Here is a 21,059-nt window from a genome sequence, read left to right on the forward strand (position 1 = left end):
AATTCAATTTTCAAATCTTTCTCATTCAAATAAAAGGGATAAAAATAAGATTTCTGCTTTAAAGGCAGCAGAACCTCTTTCCTGAAATGATCGGTAAAATAAGATACTTTACATGAGAGGAACTAATTTACGCTTGAGAGGTATTCGTATTCAGCTAAGAAAATACGTCCCTTTTTAAGCTATATAGACTAGGGAATATAAAATGATATTTTCAGATCTCTAAAGTTCTAAATCCAACTCTTACTTGAAGAGAGAAGCTGATTTTGGTACCCACACAGAGTATATCAACACAATTACAATGGAAAGATAATCAACTTTTCATATTCTATTTGTTTGCTTTTGAAAGTTTAGGCCAGAAAGAACTTGACAATATTTCTGGCCCTAACAGTTATGTTCACACGATACCAAGTTCACTGAAACCTGACTAGCACTTTCTGCCTGGTGTTTTTGGGATTTCAACTTTCGAGCCCCTTCCTTTTCCAAAGCACGTTTCATAGGGCGCAGGCACACTTGGGGATCAGGTGCATGATTTTAGGATACTCACGACTAGTAACAGGAGATTCCAGAGTTTTCCAAGCTCACATAGGAGGAGGGTGAAACACAGATCGTCTGCTGCCATTTGCCTCACAGATACTTGAAAAAGGAAAAAACTTAGAAACTTCTGTCATTGTGACCCAAGCAAATATGCAAACACCCAAAGCATTATGTGCTTCATTGACTCAGATTCTATCATTAAACTTACTTTTATTTTACTTGATATAAAAGATTTTCATTAGCCCATAAGGAAATTGGGGTTAGTCAAAAAACGAAAAAGTGTGGCCATAATTAATGAAGCGTACACCTTCACAGTTTGAATTTGTGTAACTTCTCTAAGCACCCACAATGAAAATGCAAGCTGAGTTTTTTATTCAATCATTCTGTGAACTCAGTAAATGGTAACATTTTGCCCTTCCATGATCTTCCCACTGGAATCTCCCCCCTTGTTTTTTTTTATTTTAGATTTTTAAAAAATTTTATACAAATAGACCAACTTTGATTTAAAGTAAACATATAAAATTGAGAAGAATATTGCTTGCAACAATGGATGCGGAACTGGAGCAGTGAGTGGGGCAGGGAGCACAAAGACACGGCTCCTCATCAACGTCCGCGGGCAGACACCAGCAGTCTGGAGAGCCCGGCTGCAGGCCGCCCTTCGCCGCACACTGTTCCTTCAGCCACCAAGTCTGACTGACTTGTAACTACGACTTCCGGTCAGAGCAAAAACAACAACTGCAAGAAGATCGGAAGGCACAAGCACCCATGTGATCTAGAATTTTCTTGGGGTGAGGAATAGGAGGGAAATGGACACTTTTGGTTCAGCACTACAGTCAAGTTAATTTTGCCATTGTTGAAGAAAAACCGTATAAAATAAGGGTGTAGAGAAACGTAGGAAGCGCATCCCACTGTGAGGAAGAAAGCTCAGAAGACAGCTCGCAGGAGGAGTGCGGAGAGAACAACCAGCACTATTTATTTGGATGTCTGCGCCATGGTGGGTACAAACTATATTCTCTGCTCTGTGGGACCAAAACCAAAACAGAATAAAAACAAAAATCCCCCAAATCCCAAAAAAGCAGCAAGAAGGAATGCAAGAAGTCTTACACACTGATCCCAGTGGAGGGACAAACGTGGCGCTTGTCTCTAACGCACATCCCACTGTTAGCCCGGCTGTGTCTCCGGCGTACCCTCTGCCAATGGCGAGGCACCCAGGAAATGGCCAGGCCGCGTCGCCACCTTCCCCACCTCCACACGACTCCCCCGCCCCTCGTTTACTCCTCCGGGAGGAGAGTCTTCTTCCTCCAGGAAGACGTGCTGTTCACGACGTGGGGAAGGTGGGCGAGGACTTCCAGAATACCGATTCTCTTCCCCGCAGCCTTGCTGTGTGTGGGCCACTCAAGAGGCGGTCACCCAGGCAGCCTGGCGGAGCTATGCATTTAAAAAGGAAAGGAAAGGAAAAACAAAAACAAAACCACCCCAAGTCTGTCTTTTCTCAAACTGAAGGAGAAACTGGGGGATGGTACGGCCTCCTGTGGGGACGCCGGTTAGGAGATGATGGCCGGTGACCACCTCGGCAGAGTCAGATTGTCAGCACTTGCTGACCGCTTCCTCGCGGGTCTTCTCAGGTCCTTGTACTTGTCCTCGCAGAGGCGAGAGATGGCCTGTGGGGCAGGAGAGAGACAATTGAGGTCAGGGCCGGACTCGGGGGCGAGTGCCACCGCCCTCGAAGCTGCCCTGTCCACCCACTCATCAGACGCCGACCACCACCGTGTGCCCACATCGCTCTAGGCACTGAGGACGCGCGTAAACAGAAGCAGCAGGAGTCCCTGCCCGTGGAGTCGACCTCCCAGGCCCAGACCTGTGCTGGCTGCAGTGGGGGGCAAAGGAGGCGGAGAAGCAGTCCCTGTTTCCACGGTGCTCACAGTCTAGCTGAGGAAAGATCTCAGAGTGCGAACAATGAGAAGACAGTGTGGCCTGGGGGTCAGCCAGGCCCGGCTTCAGGGCTGGCTCCCCACTTAGGGGTATGGGACCCTGGGCATGGGCACTGTGTCAGGTCCTTAGCATCCCCGTTGCAAATGGGGTAATGACAGCCCTCCTCGCAGGGCTGCTGTGAAGCAGTGGAGCTCCGTGTTGGGCCGCAGGGAGGAGAGCCCTGCGCTTGGCAGCCAGCACCAACTAGAGACCGAGTCAGAGCACGTGACCCAGTGTCTGAGTCAGCTTGAGATGACGGCTGTAGACGGGAACCAAGAGGGGACTACAGAAACACGGGATGTGGAGATCATCAACATCGTCCTCATGCTGTCAGTGAGGACAGTGAGCCCCCAGGCGGAGTGCCTTGGCCATGAGCAAGGCCAGGCCTTCCCTGGGGGTCTGGGCCCAGCCACGGCTCTCCCACGGCTGCCATCAGGCGAGGGCTGAGAGCATGTGGACGACAGAGGGGGGCCGGCTCCCATCACCGCCATCGCAGATGGCCTGTCCCAGTCACGTTCACCTTGCCATCTGACAAGATAACCGGGGTGGGGGTACTTCGCCCACGATGAGGCAAAGGGGGGGGGTCTTTCGCTTTCTATACAATTCAAGCGACAAGCCGCGGACCACGCTGGGCTAGGGAGACAGGCACAGCGCCCACGCGCCAAGAAGCCACAGTCGAGGGCCAAAGGCACTGCCCTCTGCCCGTGCCACATGGCCTGGTCAGACCACCGTCGGCTCTTGCTGGTCTCCCTGCCTCCCCCTCACTCTTGGATGTCCTCCCTATACTTCTGCCCCTGTCACGCACCCCGCTCTGTGGCCCCCCACTGGCCCATCCCCACGGGCTTTGCAGCAGCTCTGCCCTCAGCGCCCCGCGCTCTCCAGTCTTCACGCCCAGGCCACAAGGCTCCTGACACAGCCACACCCTGCTCACTTCTTCCTTTTCACTCACCATCTAACACAGGGGCAAGTTCACTGATTATGTTTATTGCTGACTGTCTGTCTCCTTCTAGCAGAACGTGAACTCCACAAGAGCAGGGCCTACTGGTTTTGTTCAGGATGGTGTCCAGGGCTTGCCTGTAACCAGCACCTGGTCTCAGAGTCCCCCGAGTAAACATGTGTAAATAGGTGTCGAACAGACGTGTCAGTTCCAACCAAGATCCGCACATCACAGAGGCACGGACATACAGGGGATGTTCAAAGAACCCAGAACAGAGGGGACAGAGCAACTGCTTCTACTCTAGGGAGTCCCTGAAGGGACGCATGACTGAGGATGGACATCAGAATGAGCCTCCGAGGGGTTTGCTTGAAGGAGGAAGAGGAAATTATCAGGAGGGGTGGGCGTTCTCCGCAGGGACAGGAAATCACAGTCCGTGGTGCAGCATGGCGGAGTGGGCGACACTGCGGGGGACGGCCACTGGACGGCAGCAAGGCGTGGAGGGAGCAGAGCGGCCAGGGATAGGCTGACATGGTGGCCTACGTGCAGGCTGGCTCAGGCTCATTCTCTAGGCCACGCAACACTGCCAAAAATTAGGTGAGTTCTGTCTTCCTCCCCCTCAGACAGCCTAACGAGATGACAGCAGGCACTGACGCCCAGTCTCAGCCAGCCTGCGCTCAACATCTGGCTGCCCTGAGACACTAGATACCGCCCTGAGAGAGCCATAGGCCAGCGTTCCTGCAGGGCCAAGTGGCTGCCAGGAGCTCCACGCTCCTCTCCTCAGCACCAGAGGAGCGGCTGGCGCCCACTTCAGCAGACTAGGGGTGCCGGGGACAGCTGCACAGGCTGGAGTGGGGCTCACGCTCACCGTGAAGCCTAATTCTGTCTCATGTGTGTACTTGTGAAGGTCTGACCACATCTGCCTCGGAGCAAGCCCTGCAGAGGAGGGCTTCCATTCTACTCTCAGATAGAAGCGGGAGGCTTAGAGGAGCATTGTCATCTAAGGGCTGGTACACAATGACAACAAAGTGGCTGAGTTCTGAAAAGCTCGCTGGACTTTTATTTTAAACCCAGAGCTGTGCATCCAGTCTTGTGCATAGTTTCACTAAGTTTCCTTCTTGCGATTAAAGTTTTTACTTCTACAAATGTTATTTAATGTTTTTGCTTTCTTAAGCTTGTAATCCACGATAACCCTCCTCCCCCACCTCGAGACGTTGTGTTGTTCTCAGCTATTAACCCTGTTAGATCACACTCTGGCCATCCTGACCCTGCACTCGACAGGGGATGACAATGGGGCACCACAGACTCCTGGGTCGCCAAGCTTGGGACATGACTGTGCCATCTACTGCTTTGGTCAAAGGTTCTACCGGATGAGACCAAGACGGTACCTGGGGATAAAGGTGCAGAGGGCCTGGAGAAGGGGTCTCACCAGTGAGCCTTCCTACCACTCGCCACTTTTCTTCCTGTCAGAAAGTCAGACAGGAAGAGCCAGGTGCAAATAGGAAGCTGAGCTACATACAGTAGGAGACACAAAGGCCATACAGCTTAACAGTGAAGGCCCTACACCCAGACCAAGGGTTCAGGCTCACAATCTGGCTGACCTGAAACAAGACCAAGACCATCGGAGCTGGCCCTGCTCTCACTGGGCTGTGGAGAAAATATTCTGAAAGAATAAAAAGCAGAATCAGATTTTTTGATTCCTAATCATTAGGGTCACCTTCTATCCTTTTCCTTACAAAAAGTGCATGCTGGGAAATATTTTTTTGGTGGGCTTATAATTTTTTTAAAAATAGGGGTTTAAAAGAATCTTTGATTTAAAAAATAGAATCAATGCACATTGAGTAAAAACTGATATTAAGGTTATTAAAAATATGAGGCTACACAAATTAGAATTAACTAAATTAATTGACTAGCTATTAAGGTACCTTGTCCTTATCTTCCGACGCCACATTGTGGGAGAAGGTATTGTGTGGCCACTCACTTCTGTGGTACCCAGACGCTGCACCTGCAGCAGTGCACCAAGACTGACATGTTACAGCATCGTACCTCAAGCTTGTGAGCCCTCTCCCTGCTCAGGGGCTCCAAGGGAAAGCTCAGGTTGTTTGCTTCTGCCAGAGAACGAAGATCAAAATAATACTTGGCATAAACACTGGAAGGAACGTTGATGTTGAACTGGAGCAATTCAAGAAACTGTCGCTCTAGCTCGTTCCTGCAAAGCAAAGACAAAAACAGCACAGGCTGAGCTGCTGCACCAGGCTGCGTGGCGTGCCAAGGCAAGCTGCTAGAGACCAGACTCCAGAAAATCGCATCCTCCAGGGGGAAAAGCCATGTAATTAATTGCCTGTTTGGACACCAGAGTTGCAGTTTAACCACCAAATTGGTAATAAAAGCTGAATCCACTTGATTAGGTGCCCAGAAGGATGAGGCCTGATTAATGCAGATGATCACCAGGAAGTGCCTCAGGGTGATTCACTTCACTGAGACCGAGAACACACACAGATCTCAGCACGAGCCCTCGGCTCAGACAGGGGGCAGATGAAGCCGTCAAGAGCTGTCGAGTGGCGTCAGTGAGGGCCCAGACGGCCGCCCGGAGGAGAGGACCCGGCTCTGTTAGACCTAGAGGACTGCCCTTCCCCACCTCCTGGTAGAAGAGGAGAGGAGCTGCTGGGGGGACTTCCTGAGACACAGGGGAGGGGGCAAATCCAGCACCACCCTCTTACAAAGGGAACTCAGCAATTCTGAAGGATAAAAGCAGTGTTGCCAAACCTGAGCGTGATCCAGCCTCCGGGAGGGCCGGTGAAGACACAGCCCCGTCTCTGACTCAGCAGGTCTGGGGTGGAGTCAGAGAAAGTCATTTCTAACAAGCTCCCACCAGATGCCGGGCGTCGATGCTGCTGGGCCCGGCCCACACTTTGAGAACCACTCAACTGTGGAGACTGGTCAGTAAAGGGGCCGACGCAGGTGCTAAGATCCACCTGGCCAACCCACTTACATGTGATGATAACAAATGACGGGGAGCCAGCATAAATTTTACAACTTCTACTCTGAGAACTTGCCCGTGTCCATCATCTTGTTAATTAGGTTTATTTCTTGACAGTTACTAGCTGGGGGAGAAAGTCCTCAGTGACGACCTGCTCGTTGAGCATCATGGGTGCTGGCCCGGACTCTGAATCGGCACCACCTCCCCTGGAAGCACCTGTGCTCCCACCGCACACAACACGGCCTCCATCTCTGTCCTTCATCACACTCTACTATTCCTGTTGCCTTGCCTCAGTCTCCCCTACTTGTCTCCTCATAGCCACCTGATTTCACACACCCGGCCCCTAGCACAGTCCCTAACATACAGTTGGTGCTCAATAATTACTGCTACTGAATGGAGCGGCCCAAGCTCAGCCTGGGCGGCAGGATCAGGCAAGGCTTCCCCCAGAAGGGAGAGCTGACTGAGTGTGGGAGCGTGGCGCTCTGGTGGAGAGGAACAAGGGCTGGGGCGGGGTGTTCCCCGCAGGGGGCCACTCAAACCACCCACAAACCTGCAGGAGACAGGACACACTGGTCACTGTCTCCTGCAGGTGGGGCTGACCACTGACAAGCCCTGTCCTGAGTGCCCGGCCTCAGCCCTCCTGACCCTGGCCTCAGCCTCCGCCGACTCCGCCGACACTGAGCCCCCAGCTCGGCCGCTGTGTGCTGGCACCTCATCTTCCCAGGCCTCCGACGAACGCAGCACCATCCTGTCCCACGCTGTCCCTGAGCCCCAGGCCGCCCCTGGAGCACGAGCAGACTAGGCCACTGAGCCCCAGGAGGACTTGCCCCAGTCTCGTGCTGCTGTCACAACAGGGACAGGGAGGCCGGGATGTGAGCAAGGGTGGGTGGCTCCAGAGAGACAGAAGCTACTGGGCAAGTAACAATTCAGAAACATCAGCAAGCTGCTCTCGAAGGCCTGAGTGCTTGAGATGGAAAGACCAAGAAGTCACATTCAAGTCTTTTAGCTGGAGAAACAGCGTTAACTTCCATGCTATTTCTACACAGCCTCGTGAAAGGAGTTACCAGGCCCCAAAAAAGAATAAATTATCCTAAATTTTACACCTTTAAGTAACTTACTTTTATTTATTTGGTATGATTTTTATTTTAAATGACTTTTAGTTATGGCTCATTTAAATGAGATTTAATACAAGATCATCCTGTGAAATACTGAAACCCAGATATGACTTTAATAAAACAAGAGTGTCAAAATACTGCTAAGGCCAGAAAGTGTCAAAGCAAACGGGCTAGAGGAGCTCTCCTGGGTGAGGGGAAGCTGCCTGGGGACAGACTGCCGCCTGCTGGCCAAAAGGAGGCACTGCAGGTCTTATTCTCCCAGCACTAAGATCTTGCCTTCTTAATTACCATGAGAGAGCTAGTTTGTTAATCCTGCCCCAAATGGCACAGACACCAATGCCTCTTCTGGAGGGGATACACTACGATTAAAGCCAAGAGGAGTCTGTTTCTGAACAAGGTGGCATTTTCCCAGGGTTCCTTGGAAAATGGAACAGCCTTCTCCCAGCTTTTCTTAAATGTTCCTGAATGTTTTCTTAAATGTTTCTGTTTAAACTCTGGGGAAAATAGGATTTTAGAGCTGCTGTGTTTTCAAACTAAGACAAGATTTGAAAATAAAAATAATTCTTAAAATTTGAATTTCTAAACTGTAGCAGTACATCTTAAAGGGACACATGACAGCTTGTTATGTGACAAATCACCAGAAATCTAACAGTGACGCAGAGAGAATGGGCTTGATGGAGTTAATGTCCTCAACCGCGTAATTATGAGGAAATAGTTCTGGTGTAAAACTTTATAAGAAATAAATTTAACTCAAGAAACAAAGAAATATTTGTTACATTAGATCAATATTGTGAAGAAACCCAACTGAAGTGGTGCAATTTAGAACTTGCAAATGGGCCTCTAAAACAGAGTGAAGAGAGCTGCTCTCATCATCTGACAACCTGCCCGCTTTCCCAGGACAAGAGGCTCACTTCCACAACCAGACACCAGTCCAGCAACTCCACCTCTGGTACACACCCGAAAGAACCGAAGGCAGGGGCTCGAAGAGACATTTGTATACCATGCTCAGGGCAGCATTACTCACAACAGCTAAAGGGGGAAGCAACCCAAGTGCCCAAGTGTCTATCAGTGGATAAATGTACACGTTAAAGTGAAGGTGTCCAATTTTTGTTTTAACACACTGAAGGAGGAGTGGCAGGCTCATTTAAATAATTTTTACTGATAGATGACTATGTGATTTTAGCATATAATTCTAAAAGTGTTTCAAGACTCAAGTAACACTGTTATAACAAAATTTGTAATTTCATCTACTTACATGAGTATGTTCTCTCAGCTCTCATGTTAAAGAAAAGAAAAATGGGACTAAAACTGATGCTGAATTTCATTTCACTATATCAGTAAGTACTAATCATACACAAAAATATAACAGAGAAAAAAAGCTACTTATTTCATTAAGAGATTATTTCCCATAAGATTTTACTTTTTATATTTTACCAAGTTGATAATGTTTATCTTGTTTTGATCAATTGTGTACTAATGATAACTCACCTGAAGATTAGAATCTTATAGTCCAGAAAACAACATTCTAGTTTTAACTTACATATACATTTTTGTTACAGAGTTTTGAGGAATAAACTTCTGTAAGAGGAAACAAGAAAGAAAATGAATTCAAGGAGAAATGAGAACAATATAAGACTTCCAACTGTAAGAAAATGCATGACGGTGGGTGTATCACATTACTACAGAATTCAGTCTCCAATGGATACTTTCAACTTAAAAATACACAATTTAAAAAATACTGTAGGGCTGGCCCCATGGCTTAGCGGTTCTGGCGGCCTGGGTTCGGATCCTGGGCGTGCACCGACGCACCACTTCTCCGGCCATGCTGAAGCCGCATCCCACATACAGCAACTAGAAGGACGTGCAGCTATGACATACAATTATCTACTGGGGCTTCAGGGGGGAAAAAAATAAAGGAGGAGGATTGGCAATAAATGTTAGCTCAGAGCCGGTCTTCCTCAGCAAAAAGAGGAGGATTACCACGGATGTTAGCTCAGGGCTGATCTTCCTCACAAAAAAAATAAATAAAAAAATAAAAAAAAATAAAAAATACTGTAAATGACATCCTTTGCAATTATCGAAACTTATGATGAAAATTTTTTAGATGTCAATGTAAAAATGAAGTGAGGATACAACATTTTCCAAAATTCTTCCAGGAGTGGACAGCTCAAATGCATGAAGACCTCTGCTGTCATGGTCACCTGGCTTGTCCCTACAAAGAGATACGGAGACACAGGTGCGCTGGAGTCAGGAATAGTCAACATGCAGCACAAGAGCACCCTCTGGGCGAACATCCCCGCAGGCGAGAACCCTCTGCTTCCTCCTGTCCTTGGCGGGGGGAATCTGCATACTCCTTCCCAAATCTGCACAGATGCAATTGTTTGATCAGCTTTTCTTACAATATATAGGCTCTGACAGCATGTTAATACACATCAACGGATTAACAGCACATGATAAATGGATCACAGTGGCTCTTGAACAAACGGTAGAACAAACACTTTGAACAGGAAGGACTTCAGTGTGGCTCAGGCCTCAGTCCCCAGAGCTCTGCAGGACAGGGGAGGCACCCAGGCAGCTGCTGGCTGGGTCCCCTGAGCTGGGTCCACTGATGACCTTTCTCAAGCCTGGCAGACGGGGATGGAGCAGGGCGTTACGCTGGAGTTTCTTCAGAAAAACTGCTTACAATCTGACCTTTTAAAAACAAAAGCGCTTCCTCTATGCCCAGCCACAGGCTTTTGGAGGATTCATGGAATGCCAGAGGAACTGCCAGGGCTCAGCCAGTGGCTGGCATGATGACAGGAGCCTGGCCATCAATGGCTTCCAAGAAAGGGACAAAAAAATGGTCAGGCTCAAAACCTGGCTCAAAACATGGTCAATCTTCTTCGGATAGATTATGGGATAGAACTTTCACATGTATGCTGACTACTATTACACTGATCACAGTGCTGGTTCTTTTGAAATAGTAATGCATAAAGCAGCAGCTTCACTCAACAAAACATTCACTATTTGCAGCTGACAAAAAAATCTAACTTCATTATAAATGAAAACTGCTTAAGGTATAGATTTGTCTACCGAAAGAACAAAAATTAAAAATATCATAATTAAAGAAATTCTTAATATTAAGTTTAATTTTAGCTGAATCAACTTTTTCTAATTTCAACATTTTCTAATGTCGCTGTGTGGAAAAGGATTTGACTTTCAAAAAATAGTTGTCATTTTTTATTAAGATAAAAAATTAGATAAATGAACACAGTTTTAGCTTCAATTGCTTAGAAGAGAAGAAATATAAATTGTGGCTTTGTAACTAGCCAAGTCACCTGCCGTCTTTCTTAACTTCTCAGGGCCTCATTTTCATCTGTAAAACGGGGAGAGTAACAGTACTACCTCATGGGTAACTGTGAGAAATGAAGTAACACACAAAAATTATCCCTTTTGGGCTAGAAACTGCTCCATAAAGGATGGCTGCCATTATTAGCATCATGATGGTGATGAGGACGATGACTATTATTATTGCTATTTAAAAATATTTATAAATATATAACATTATATATTAAATATTATAATATTTAAAACATATAATATATATTAATATTATATAATATTAAATATAATGTTTACATATTCTTGGCAATTGTTTGGTTTTTCCTAACTTGGTAATAACTTCAATGAACAGAACCTAAGTATCTAGAATTCCAAATTACCTGTTATTTTTACCCTCTTACTTTTTTATTCAAGGAGAGAATGACAAATTAAAAACTGACTATTGCAGGCATTTAGTTAAAACACCTTCCCAGGGAGCCTGGGGACAGGTGTGCGTCGTCTCCACTGCTGTCACCTCTGACCACTGTGTAATGGTCTCTGGGGCTAAGGATGCTGGGGATGAACTTCCCTGCCTGCTAGTTCCACCGGGGCATCATCTAACCTCTCCAGGCCTGTGTCCAGTGGAGACATAAGCACATGTATTACAGGGTTACTGACAGGATCAAATCGAGGTATGATGAACTGGACAATGAGGGCCTCCTCATATATAATTTATAAACATTTCTTCAAGGTTTTAAATAAAATAAAAGGATTCTCCATAATCCCTAAATCTACATGAAAATTCAGTTTTGCCGGCATTTTGGTGAATGAAACCTGGTGGATTAAGGACAAGAACACAAAAGGAGTCTCCCCCCACCCCACGCTCTTCATTCTTCATGTTCTCTGTTCTCTTTTGTTCTAATGCTTCTGCGGTATCTCTAATTTACATCTGTATCTCACTTCCTTTCGGAAATAGCTGGGACATAAATGACTTCAGCAGGCACTTTCTGGGGAAGCCCTCTGCCTGCTCTTGCAGAACACGAGCGCCACCACTCACACGGTGTCACCAGCCCTGCATCGGCTACTCCACACAAACAAGAAGGGACAGCTGTGACGGCACTCCTGGGCTCGCAACTCAGTGTGCACTGCTATCAGGGAAGGATGGGAGAGTAACCCAATAAAGGAGACTAGTCAGCACTTCTTGCCATCTTCACTCAAATGTCCGTCTCCTGTACTGTGTGAATGACAATTATTTTAGTAGCTGTTTTCACCTTGAAATAGAATCAAGAATTTTATTTTTCTTAGTATCAAACACTTCTTTATGCTTCCCTTACTGTTCACAGTAAGGAAGTCCAGACACAAGCAGGGGTGTCGTAGGTCTGCAGCAGGAATAGGCTCTGCAGCAGAGCCCTAAGAGCGTCAACAAGTGTGCCTCAAAGCGCACCACAAAACGGGGTGCCCGGCAAACCCACAACCAGAGGCGAGGAGGGCCCTGGTGAGGGATCCGGAACCAGCACACCCACGTGACACCCACAGGCTGCAGTCACAGGCACCGTGAGATCCTACACCCCAGGTCAAAGGTGTGGACTGGGACACAGCTGGGAACCTCCTCCAGCCTAAAGCTTCCTCGAGGATGCCAAACAAACAAGAGGAGACACATTTTAGCAAGTCTAGTGTCAGAAGTGCATATAAACTATAAGGAACTCCACGTAGTTCATCCTGACTGGGTGCTTTCTCCCAGCTCCTCCCTCCTAAGAGGCTCTGCACCCGCTCCCAGTGTTCCAGACCCCAGGGAGCCAGAGGACAGGCCTGCAGGCCTCCTGCTTACGCCCCACCTGGACCTGAGGACCGAACCCTCCACCTGAGGAGTCCTGTGGGTGCGGACAGGCCCCCAGGCCTTACGGCACTTTCACTGCGCTGTGGGGGCTCCAGCCCAGCTGGGGGAGAACACGCAGCCTAATAAGGAGGAGAGAAGAGAGGCCTCAGGGGCAGAATGCTGATTTTAAGCAAGTGAACTTGCAAAAACATGCCAACAGCAGGGAAACTCTTCCCTCTGAAACTAAACAGACAAAGACACTATTTTAGCTCCTCCACTTTTTGGGCAGGCTGTTGCCCACAAGAGACAGGTGCGACGCAGGGACTCTCCATTATCAGCCTGCAGCGAGACCCAGAGCTGGAATGTCCAGCCCCGGTCTACACCTCTCTAATGAAGGTAAAAGACTCTGCCTATAACATAATTTCAGTAATGCAGCCTCACAAAACCAGAAAGTGTTACTAGCACCTATTCATGATCCACAATGAAATACAGGTTTTTGCATATAATATGCCACAACCGTGTCCTTGGTTTGTCAGCCACAAGAGACACTCGGTCAAATTCATTTATTCTATACTATACAAGTCATTGAAAAACGGATGCGCTGTCCTTCCCACATAGGCCCCCTGAGATACTGAGTACACCCCCCACACACAACACACACACTCACATGTCCTCCACCGTGATGTCCTTCAGGATCTGGCAGTAATCCACATTCCACACAGCCTGGTCGTCCCACACCTTGGAGGCCAGCAGGATCGCCCCCAGAACGATTCGCTTCCAGTTGGCTGGACAGATGTCTATCTCTGCATAGGTTAAAAGTCTTTCAAGGTATACCTGGGAAGACAGGAAAACGCCAGAGCTAAAGGACTCGAGGTGCTTTCTCTCACACACTAGCCCACATAAAATTCTAAAACTGTTTACCATTTCACCAGCCTTTAGCCAGGGATGTAGTACTTGATCATACTCATTTTCAACAAGTCACAGGGCTCAGCGAGTCTGACGTCAACGGGCACACTCTGCACCTGGACAGTGTGGACGCAGCTGCAGCGTAAGAGACTCCCGGCAGGAACACGCTCCAGGAGCCACACTTTCTACCTCACTCTATCAACTAGATATCAACACAAATTCAACAGACAACAAATGTGCCAACAAAGAGAGCCATGAATGTGAAGGAAATGAACCTATCTTTTTTTCTATCTGTAGTTTTTCTTAATTAAACTTTTTATTTTGAGGTAATTGTAGATTTACATGCAATGTTGATAAATCCATTTCTTCATTGTGGAAAAATATATATAATATAAAATTTACCATTTAACCATTTTTAAGCGTACACTTCTGTGGCATTAAGTACATTCACATTGTTGTGAAATTATCACCATCCATCTCTATTTCCAGAAGTTTTTCATCATCCAAAACTGCAACTCTGTACCTATGAAACAACAACTTGCCATTCTCCCTCCTCCCACCCTGGCAAACAACATTCTACTTCTTGTCTCTATGAATCTGACTATTCTAGGTACCGTATACAGGTAGAATCAAAACTATTTGTCCTTTCGTGACTGGCTTATTTCACTTAGCATAATGTCCTAGAGGTTCATCCATGTTGTAGCATGTATCAGAATTTCCTTCCTTTTTAAGGCTGAATAATATTCCATTATATGTATATATCACATTTTGTTTATCCATTCATCCACTGATGGACATCTGCGTTGTTTCTTCCCTTTGGCTACTGTGAATGTTGCTATAGTGAACACTGGTGTACAAATATCTGTTCAAGACCCTGCTTTTGATTCTTTTGGGTATGTACCCAGAAGTAGAATTGCTGGATCATACGGTAATTCTATGTTTAATTTTTTAAGGAACCACCATACTATTTTCCACAGTGGCTACACCATTTACATTCCCACCAGCAATGCATAAGAGTTCCAGTTTTTCTACATCCTTGCCAACGTTTGTTATTTTCTGTTTTTTTGATAGCAGTCATCCTAACAGGTGTGAAGTGGTACCCCATTGTGGTTTTGGTTTGATAAACCCATTTTAAATAGTTACAATGAAATAGTTTCTGCTGAAGTTGGAAAATGAAACCAAAATAACATAGGATTTCTAAATTGGCATGATTTAGTTTGAAGATAGACATCAGAAATGCCCACAAAACCCATCAATTAAGTTAGGTCACAAGGTAAGAATGTCTCCTACAGTTTCCTTTAGCAAGCGTGTTTGTTAGTATGTTTCACACTTCTTTGAGCCATGGAATTATTATATCTACAGTTTTTTATCAAATACATTTACAAAGTAGAACTACTGCATCAGAAAGAAACAAACGAAATTAATCACCCATTCTTTTTAAAGAACTTGCTTTCTAAGGCAGATGAAATCTACGTAGTGTCAGAATTATTCACAGCTTATAATGTCTGTAAAGTCTTAAATATTACAACATGCAAAAAAAGGCATGTGTGGAAAAGGGAATGTTAAATACACAAATAAAATATAGGTTATTTTTGGCTAAACAATATCAATGTTCACAAATAGCACGGGAAAAGTTAAAAAAAAAAAAAGGAAGAATCCACAACTGTTCTATCATTAGGGCTTTGGGGAGGAGGCTGCACTTCAGAAAGTTCTTGAGAAAGAGGGTAATTAACAGATTGATTGGGAGAAGTTTATTAAATGACGTGAATACATCAGAAGAGGATGACGCCAGAAGCAGACTAACAATTACACAACAACAAGGTCCCAGGATGAGAACAGACAAATGAGAGGTGTGGTCGAACAAGTGGACTTAATCCATTATTTACTGTCTAAGCACGGAGCACTCACTCTCTGCAGGCACTATGCTGAACACTGCGGACAGGAGGGGTGGTGCTGACCGCCTCGGCTGGAAAGGAGCAGAGCTGACGGGAAGAGGCCCTCCGGTTACTGAAGTGGTCCTAACAGAGAGGACCAGTGCTTGAACAGGGAACATGACAGAGAAGACGAGAGGCCTAGTCCAGAGATTCCAGTAAGCCCAGCAACCTCAGAAGGTGGACTGCTGTGGGAGACTTGCAGCCTCTGCAGCTGGATGGGTGATGCCCCTAAGACTGGGTGCACAGGGCAGCAAGAAGTTGGTGAAGGATGATTCCGAGTCTGACTTGGGACATTTTATGTCTGAGCCATCCCAGAGGATGCCACGCAGGAAGGGCACATGCTGGGCTGGAGCTCAAAGGCAACAGCAATGAGATAGAAATCTGGGAGTCCGAGACATACAAACAGAATTAAGCCTGGGCGTGGATCTGATGACCTGGGAGAGGGGCAGAGAGAGACAAGAAAGGGCCAGGCCTGAGCCTTGAGAGCCCCTCCTGTGTTAACGTCTGGAGGGAGGAATAAAATCTGGTATGTTCTGCTTTTCAGTCTTGTAATAGTTTGGAGAAGAATCTACAAGGCAAAGCTAGGTGACTGTAAGTGCCTGAATTGGGCTTATAATATTATACAGGGCATAGGAGAAGGAAATTGAAGTGGTCTCTCTCTCAGTAAAAAGTGAAACAAGCGCAGCAAGCACACTCCACACAGTGACTGTGTGGGTGGAGAAGGGCAGAGGAGGCAGCAGGGATGGGGTATTGAGAAGAGAGAGTGGAGGGAGAGGGAGAAGAGGGAGAGACGGGGAGAGGGGAGGGAGCAGAGAGAAGAAGGGAGGAAGGAAGGGAGGGAGGGAGGGAAGGAGAAATGACCCTTAATGGAAGCAAAATGCTGGGCGGATTAAGAAAAGTCCACCAGCTAGCAGCTCCTCCGCAGAGCCTCCCCTGGTTCCCTTCATCCCTAAATCAGCGGCTCACATGCTCCCTGCAAAGCAGCAGGAGATTCCTATGGCTTCTTTAGCCAGTCTGCACCAGTCTGCTGTCCACGAAGCAGCGGCAACGGTGAACGCCAGCTGGAGAGGGGGCTCGGAACCTTGTCTGCCTCTTCCCCTGAAATAGGGGCTTGGCCAAGATCGGGGGGTTGGTATTCAACTGTTTGCTGAACAATAGATGAATAAGGGTTCTTTTGCTTAGACAGGTTATTGTTCTATTTTCCAAGCTTCATTAATGAAAAAGCATTCTTGTTTTTAATCCTAAAAGCCTAGATTCTTACACTAATCTCAGATAGCAGGTGTTCCCCAGAATGGATCAGGGGCACTGTACTAAAGGACAAAGTCTAACTCACGAGAAGAAATCACTAACACATTTCAAAGACAAAACAGCCAACAAACTGAGACAAGGCCCTACATTTACCGAAAAGTAATGAAACAGAAACCATTACACGGCGGGCCTGCCTTGACTTCCCCTGGTTAATGTGGGTGACCCTCCCACGTGCCCCCCTGGTCTGCGTATCTCAGGACAGGTAGCTGCCTTCTTACTGGTCTCTCCCCTAGTGACCAAAAGTTCCCTGAAGACAAGGTCCATGTCTCTCTCCCACTATGTGCCCAGCGTCTGGCATCATGCTAGGGCAGGGCGTGGGCCCTGACTGCTGGCTCAATGGACACACGTTCCTGCAGAAGGAACAAGGGACAGCATCTCCAGAGGAGCTCTGGCTCTGGAACACAGCTACAGGAGGTGGATTTCTTGTGTAAGGGACTTAGCTAACAAATAATGGCATTCAGGAAAAGGAAGTGAATTTACAAAGACAGAGTGGATTCAAAGGTAACACCGAGTCCCTGGTTTGTGAGCCAGGTGCCGTGGTGAACAATGAAGTCAGAGGAGACAGCTCCCGAGGAAGGAGTCCACTCAGCTGTGCTGAGCCCAGGCCGTAGGGAGGACCTTCAGATGAGCCCAGGCAGTTCCGAAGCATGGCTCTAACTGCACTATATGGACCTCTGTGCGAGTTTCCACACATCTGCCGTTGAACAGTAACAGCATTTGGTGGTGACAATCAGTGGTGGAAAAAACTAGGGCACTGAATAGAGCCCACGAATCTTTTCAATTTTTAATGGCATGCATTACACTAAATGAGCAGAAAAGGTGAGCTAATGTTCTAGACCATGATTTTTATTTGTGGGAAAATCGTAATTCTTCAGGTAAAGATCCAGGCCAGACCGCTTGAGACTCCAGACTGCATTATTTTATAAAGGTGGACAACTAACTCTTCTCATTCTCTACCAAGGAGAGAGTCAGAAAAAAGTGTAACAAAACTGTACTAAGAGCATAAGATTGAGACTGGATCTAACTAAGCCTCCAGATTTTTAAAGCAATAGAAAAAAGAGGCTGTGAAACAATCTTGGCCCGAATCCCTAAGACTCTAGTCCTTTATATTATAGACACGAGCTATGCAAATCTCTCCAAGCTCTCCCCTGAAATAGATTCTCACCCGCTTGGTGCAAAAAAGTGGCTACTCAATCTTCTTCTTACTTACTTTACACCTTAGTTGATAGATATTAATAAATACACTAGATGATATTTAAGATAATATTTAATGTTTGAAAAAAACCAACAGGCATCTATCATATCTGATATCCCATTAGGGCTAACTAAAGGAATTAAAAATAATAGTACTCTCCATTACCCAGCAAAGGCAGCTGTCATGCTGGGAGATAACACATTCACAATAAGCTCCACTTAATAGCATGTAATTTAGCAGAACTTGCCAGTAAAGCTATATTCAAGGATCAGCTACAATTTCTTTAGTAAACTCCCACTTGGGTATGTGAATTTCCTGCCAAGTAAAATAATATACAATTGATTTTTTTTCTAAACAATATCCCTAGACCATTGCTAATAGGACACTCTTGCTCAATTAAATTTTCAGATTTAAATTTATGAGAAGGACTATCCTAAGGAGTCTCTAGAGAATACAGGTTAGTGAGCAATTATAGAGCATTCAGTTGACTGCACAAAACAAAACTGTTCAAAGGCTTGGGGGGAAATAAAATGCAAATTCATGGAATCAAGGATATGTGTAACCAAAACCCCGATGACGCTGAAATTATTCCAATCCAATTTTAAAGAGTAACGCTAGGCCAGTTAATCTTAGAGTCTCTATCACCCAGAGTTTAGCCAGCTGACAACTTCACCACTGCTTCTTATTTGCTAGCAATTGGAGAAATACATGCATGAGATATTTGGACTTGTCACTGAATAGGTACCATGTGAATAACAGTTTTTGACTTCCTTAGAAACTATTAAAGTGACCCAAAAAGGGAGTCTTGGGCTCAGAACTGAAGATTCCACAGGTCACTTCATCATCAGAGAACCAGCCTCCAAAAGGCACTTTTGGGGCTGCTACCAAGGGGCACGGTGGCAGAGGCACCGGTGGCCGTGCAGCAATGACTGGACCCTGCCCAGGCCATCCAAGCCGGGACCCGTGACTGGTGTTCCTGACACACTGAGCTAACACTCTTTCCAGTCACAAGTAACACGTCACCTAAGGAGGCAGAGCCTAACGTCCCTCCTCAAGGGTGGGCTGCACACAGCCGCTTACTTCCAAAGAGGACAGCTGGAAAGTGGACAAACAGTAACTTCACACTGGACGACCCTGACCACCGCCACCCCAGCCAGGAGATCGAGGCTACTGTCAACAGTGATCAGTCACGCAGACAGCATGGCCCTCCCACAGGATGGGATTAAATGGAAACCTCCGCAGTTCTTCTCCCCACAACACACAATCTCAGTGTCCTCACGAGAAAAACAGCAGATAAATCCCAATTGAGGGACATTCTACAAAATACCTGATCAGTACTCCTCAAAACTGTCAAGATCATCAAAAACAGGGAAAGTCTGAGAAACCAGTACAGCCAGGAGGAGCCTAAGTAGGCAGGACAACTAAATGCTAAGGAGTGTCCTGGAGGGGATCCTGGAAAAGAAAGGGACAACAGGCAAGAAGAAGGAAATCTGAATAAAGCATGAACTTCGTTAATAATAACATATCCATATCAGCTCATTAACTGTAACAAATATATTACACTAATATAACATGTTAATAAGATATATTATATGATATAATATTATAGATGTTAATAAACTGGGTGTGAGGTATATGGGAACTCTCTGAACCAGCTTCACAATTTTTCTGTAAATCTAAAATAAAAAGTTTATTTTAAAAAATACATCTATGAAAATGAATACGAAATATACCAAAACTTACACAACACAGCTGAAGCTTAGAGGAAATTTATTACTGTAAGTTCCTGTATTAAAAAGGGAGGATCTCAAACATCAATAACCTAACTTCTTACCTTAAGCAACTAGAAGAAGAGCAAGCTAAACCTAAAGCAAGCAGAAGGATGCAATTAATAAAGATTACAGTGAAAATAAATGAAATAAATAGAAAAACAGAGAAAACCAACAACACTGAAAGTTGGTTCTTCGGAAAGACCAACAAAATTGAGCCTTTAGTTAGACCAATCAAGAAAAAAGGGAGAAGACTCAAATTAGTAAAATCAGAAACAAAAGGGGGCATTACACAGACTTTCAGAAATAAAAAGGATTATAAGGGAATTCTATGAACAACGGTATGCCAATAAACTAGATAACAGAAGAAATGGACAAATTCCTAGAAAGCCACAAACTGACTCAGGAAGAAACAGACGATCTGACTAGACCTGTAACAAGCAAAGAGATTGAATTGCTAATGTAAAAACCTCCAACAGGGCTGCCGGGTGGCACAGTGGTTAAGTTCACGCTCTTTGGCGGCCTGGGGTTCGCAGGTATGGACCTACGCACCGCTCATCAAGCCATCCTGTGGTGGCGTCCCACATACAAAAGAGAGGAAGATGGGCACAGATGTTAGCTCAGGGCCAATCTTCCTCAGCAAAAAGAGGAAGATTGGCAATGGATGTTAGCTCAGGTCAAATCTTCCTCACCAAAAAAAAAAAAAAAAAAAAACCACTTCCAACAAAGAAAAATCCTGGCCAAGATGGCTTCAGTGATGAATTCTACCAATATTTAAATAAGAATTAATACCAATCCTTTTCAAACCCTTCAGAAAAACAGAAGGAGAAGGAACACTTCCCAATTCATTCTATGAGGCCAGTATTATGCTGATTGAAAAACCATAGATATCACAGGAAAACCAAAGACCGATACCCCTTACAAATATAGACCCCAAAATCCTTAACATACTACTAGCAAACCAAGTTCAGCAACATACAGAAAGAATTATCTACCATGACCAAGTGGGATTTATCCCAGGAATGCAAAGTTGATTTAACAGACCAATAGAATAGAGGACAAAAACCACATGATCAACCTCAAAAGACGCAGAACTACCATTTAACAGAATCCAGTACTCTTTAAAGAGATAAAAATACACTCCACAAATTAGGAACAGAAGGGAATTTCCTCAATCTGATAAAGGACAGCTACAAAATACCCATAGCTAACACCACATTCTATGGAGAAAGTCTGAAAGCCTTCCTCCTAAGATCAAGAACAAGACAAGGATGTGTATTCTCCATTTCTCTTCAAC

The 21,059-nt window shown here is 45.8% G+C and overlaps 1 protein-coding gene across 2 annotated transcripts in view; it reads right to left on the minus strand.

The window, feature by feature from the left end:
• Positions 1-1,473: 1,473 nt before the first annotated feature.
• Positions 1,474-21,059, minus strand: part of CCNY (cyclin Y) — a 213,668-nt gene continuing 194,082 nt past the window's right edge. For both annotated transcript variants that reach the window (XM_004425203.3, XM_087420617.1), the window contains exons 8-10: positions 13,318-13,484; positions 5,486-5,648; positions 1,474-2,195 (exon numbers count right to left, since the gene is read on the minus strand). In XM_004425203.3, coding sequence (XP_004425260.1) covers positions 2,079-2,195; positions 5,486-5,648; positions 13,318-13,484 — 447 coding nt within the window. In that variant the 3' untranslated portion in view covers positions 1,474-2,078. The remainder of the gene's footprint in view (positions 2,196-5,485; positions 5,649-13,317; positions 13,485-21,059) is intronic.

Source organism: Ceratotherium simum, chromosome 32, assembly GCF_057802395.1.
Source record: "Ceratotherium simum simum isolate JZ-2026a chromosome 32, ASM5780239v1, whole genome shotgun sequence".
Classification (NCBI taxonomy): domain Eukaryota; kingdom Metazoa; phylum Chordata; class Mammalia; order Perissodactyla; family Rhinocerotidae; genus Ceratotherium; species Ceratotherium simum.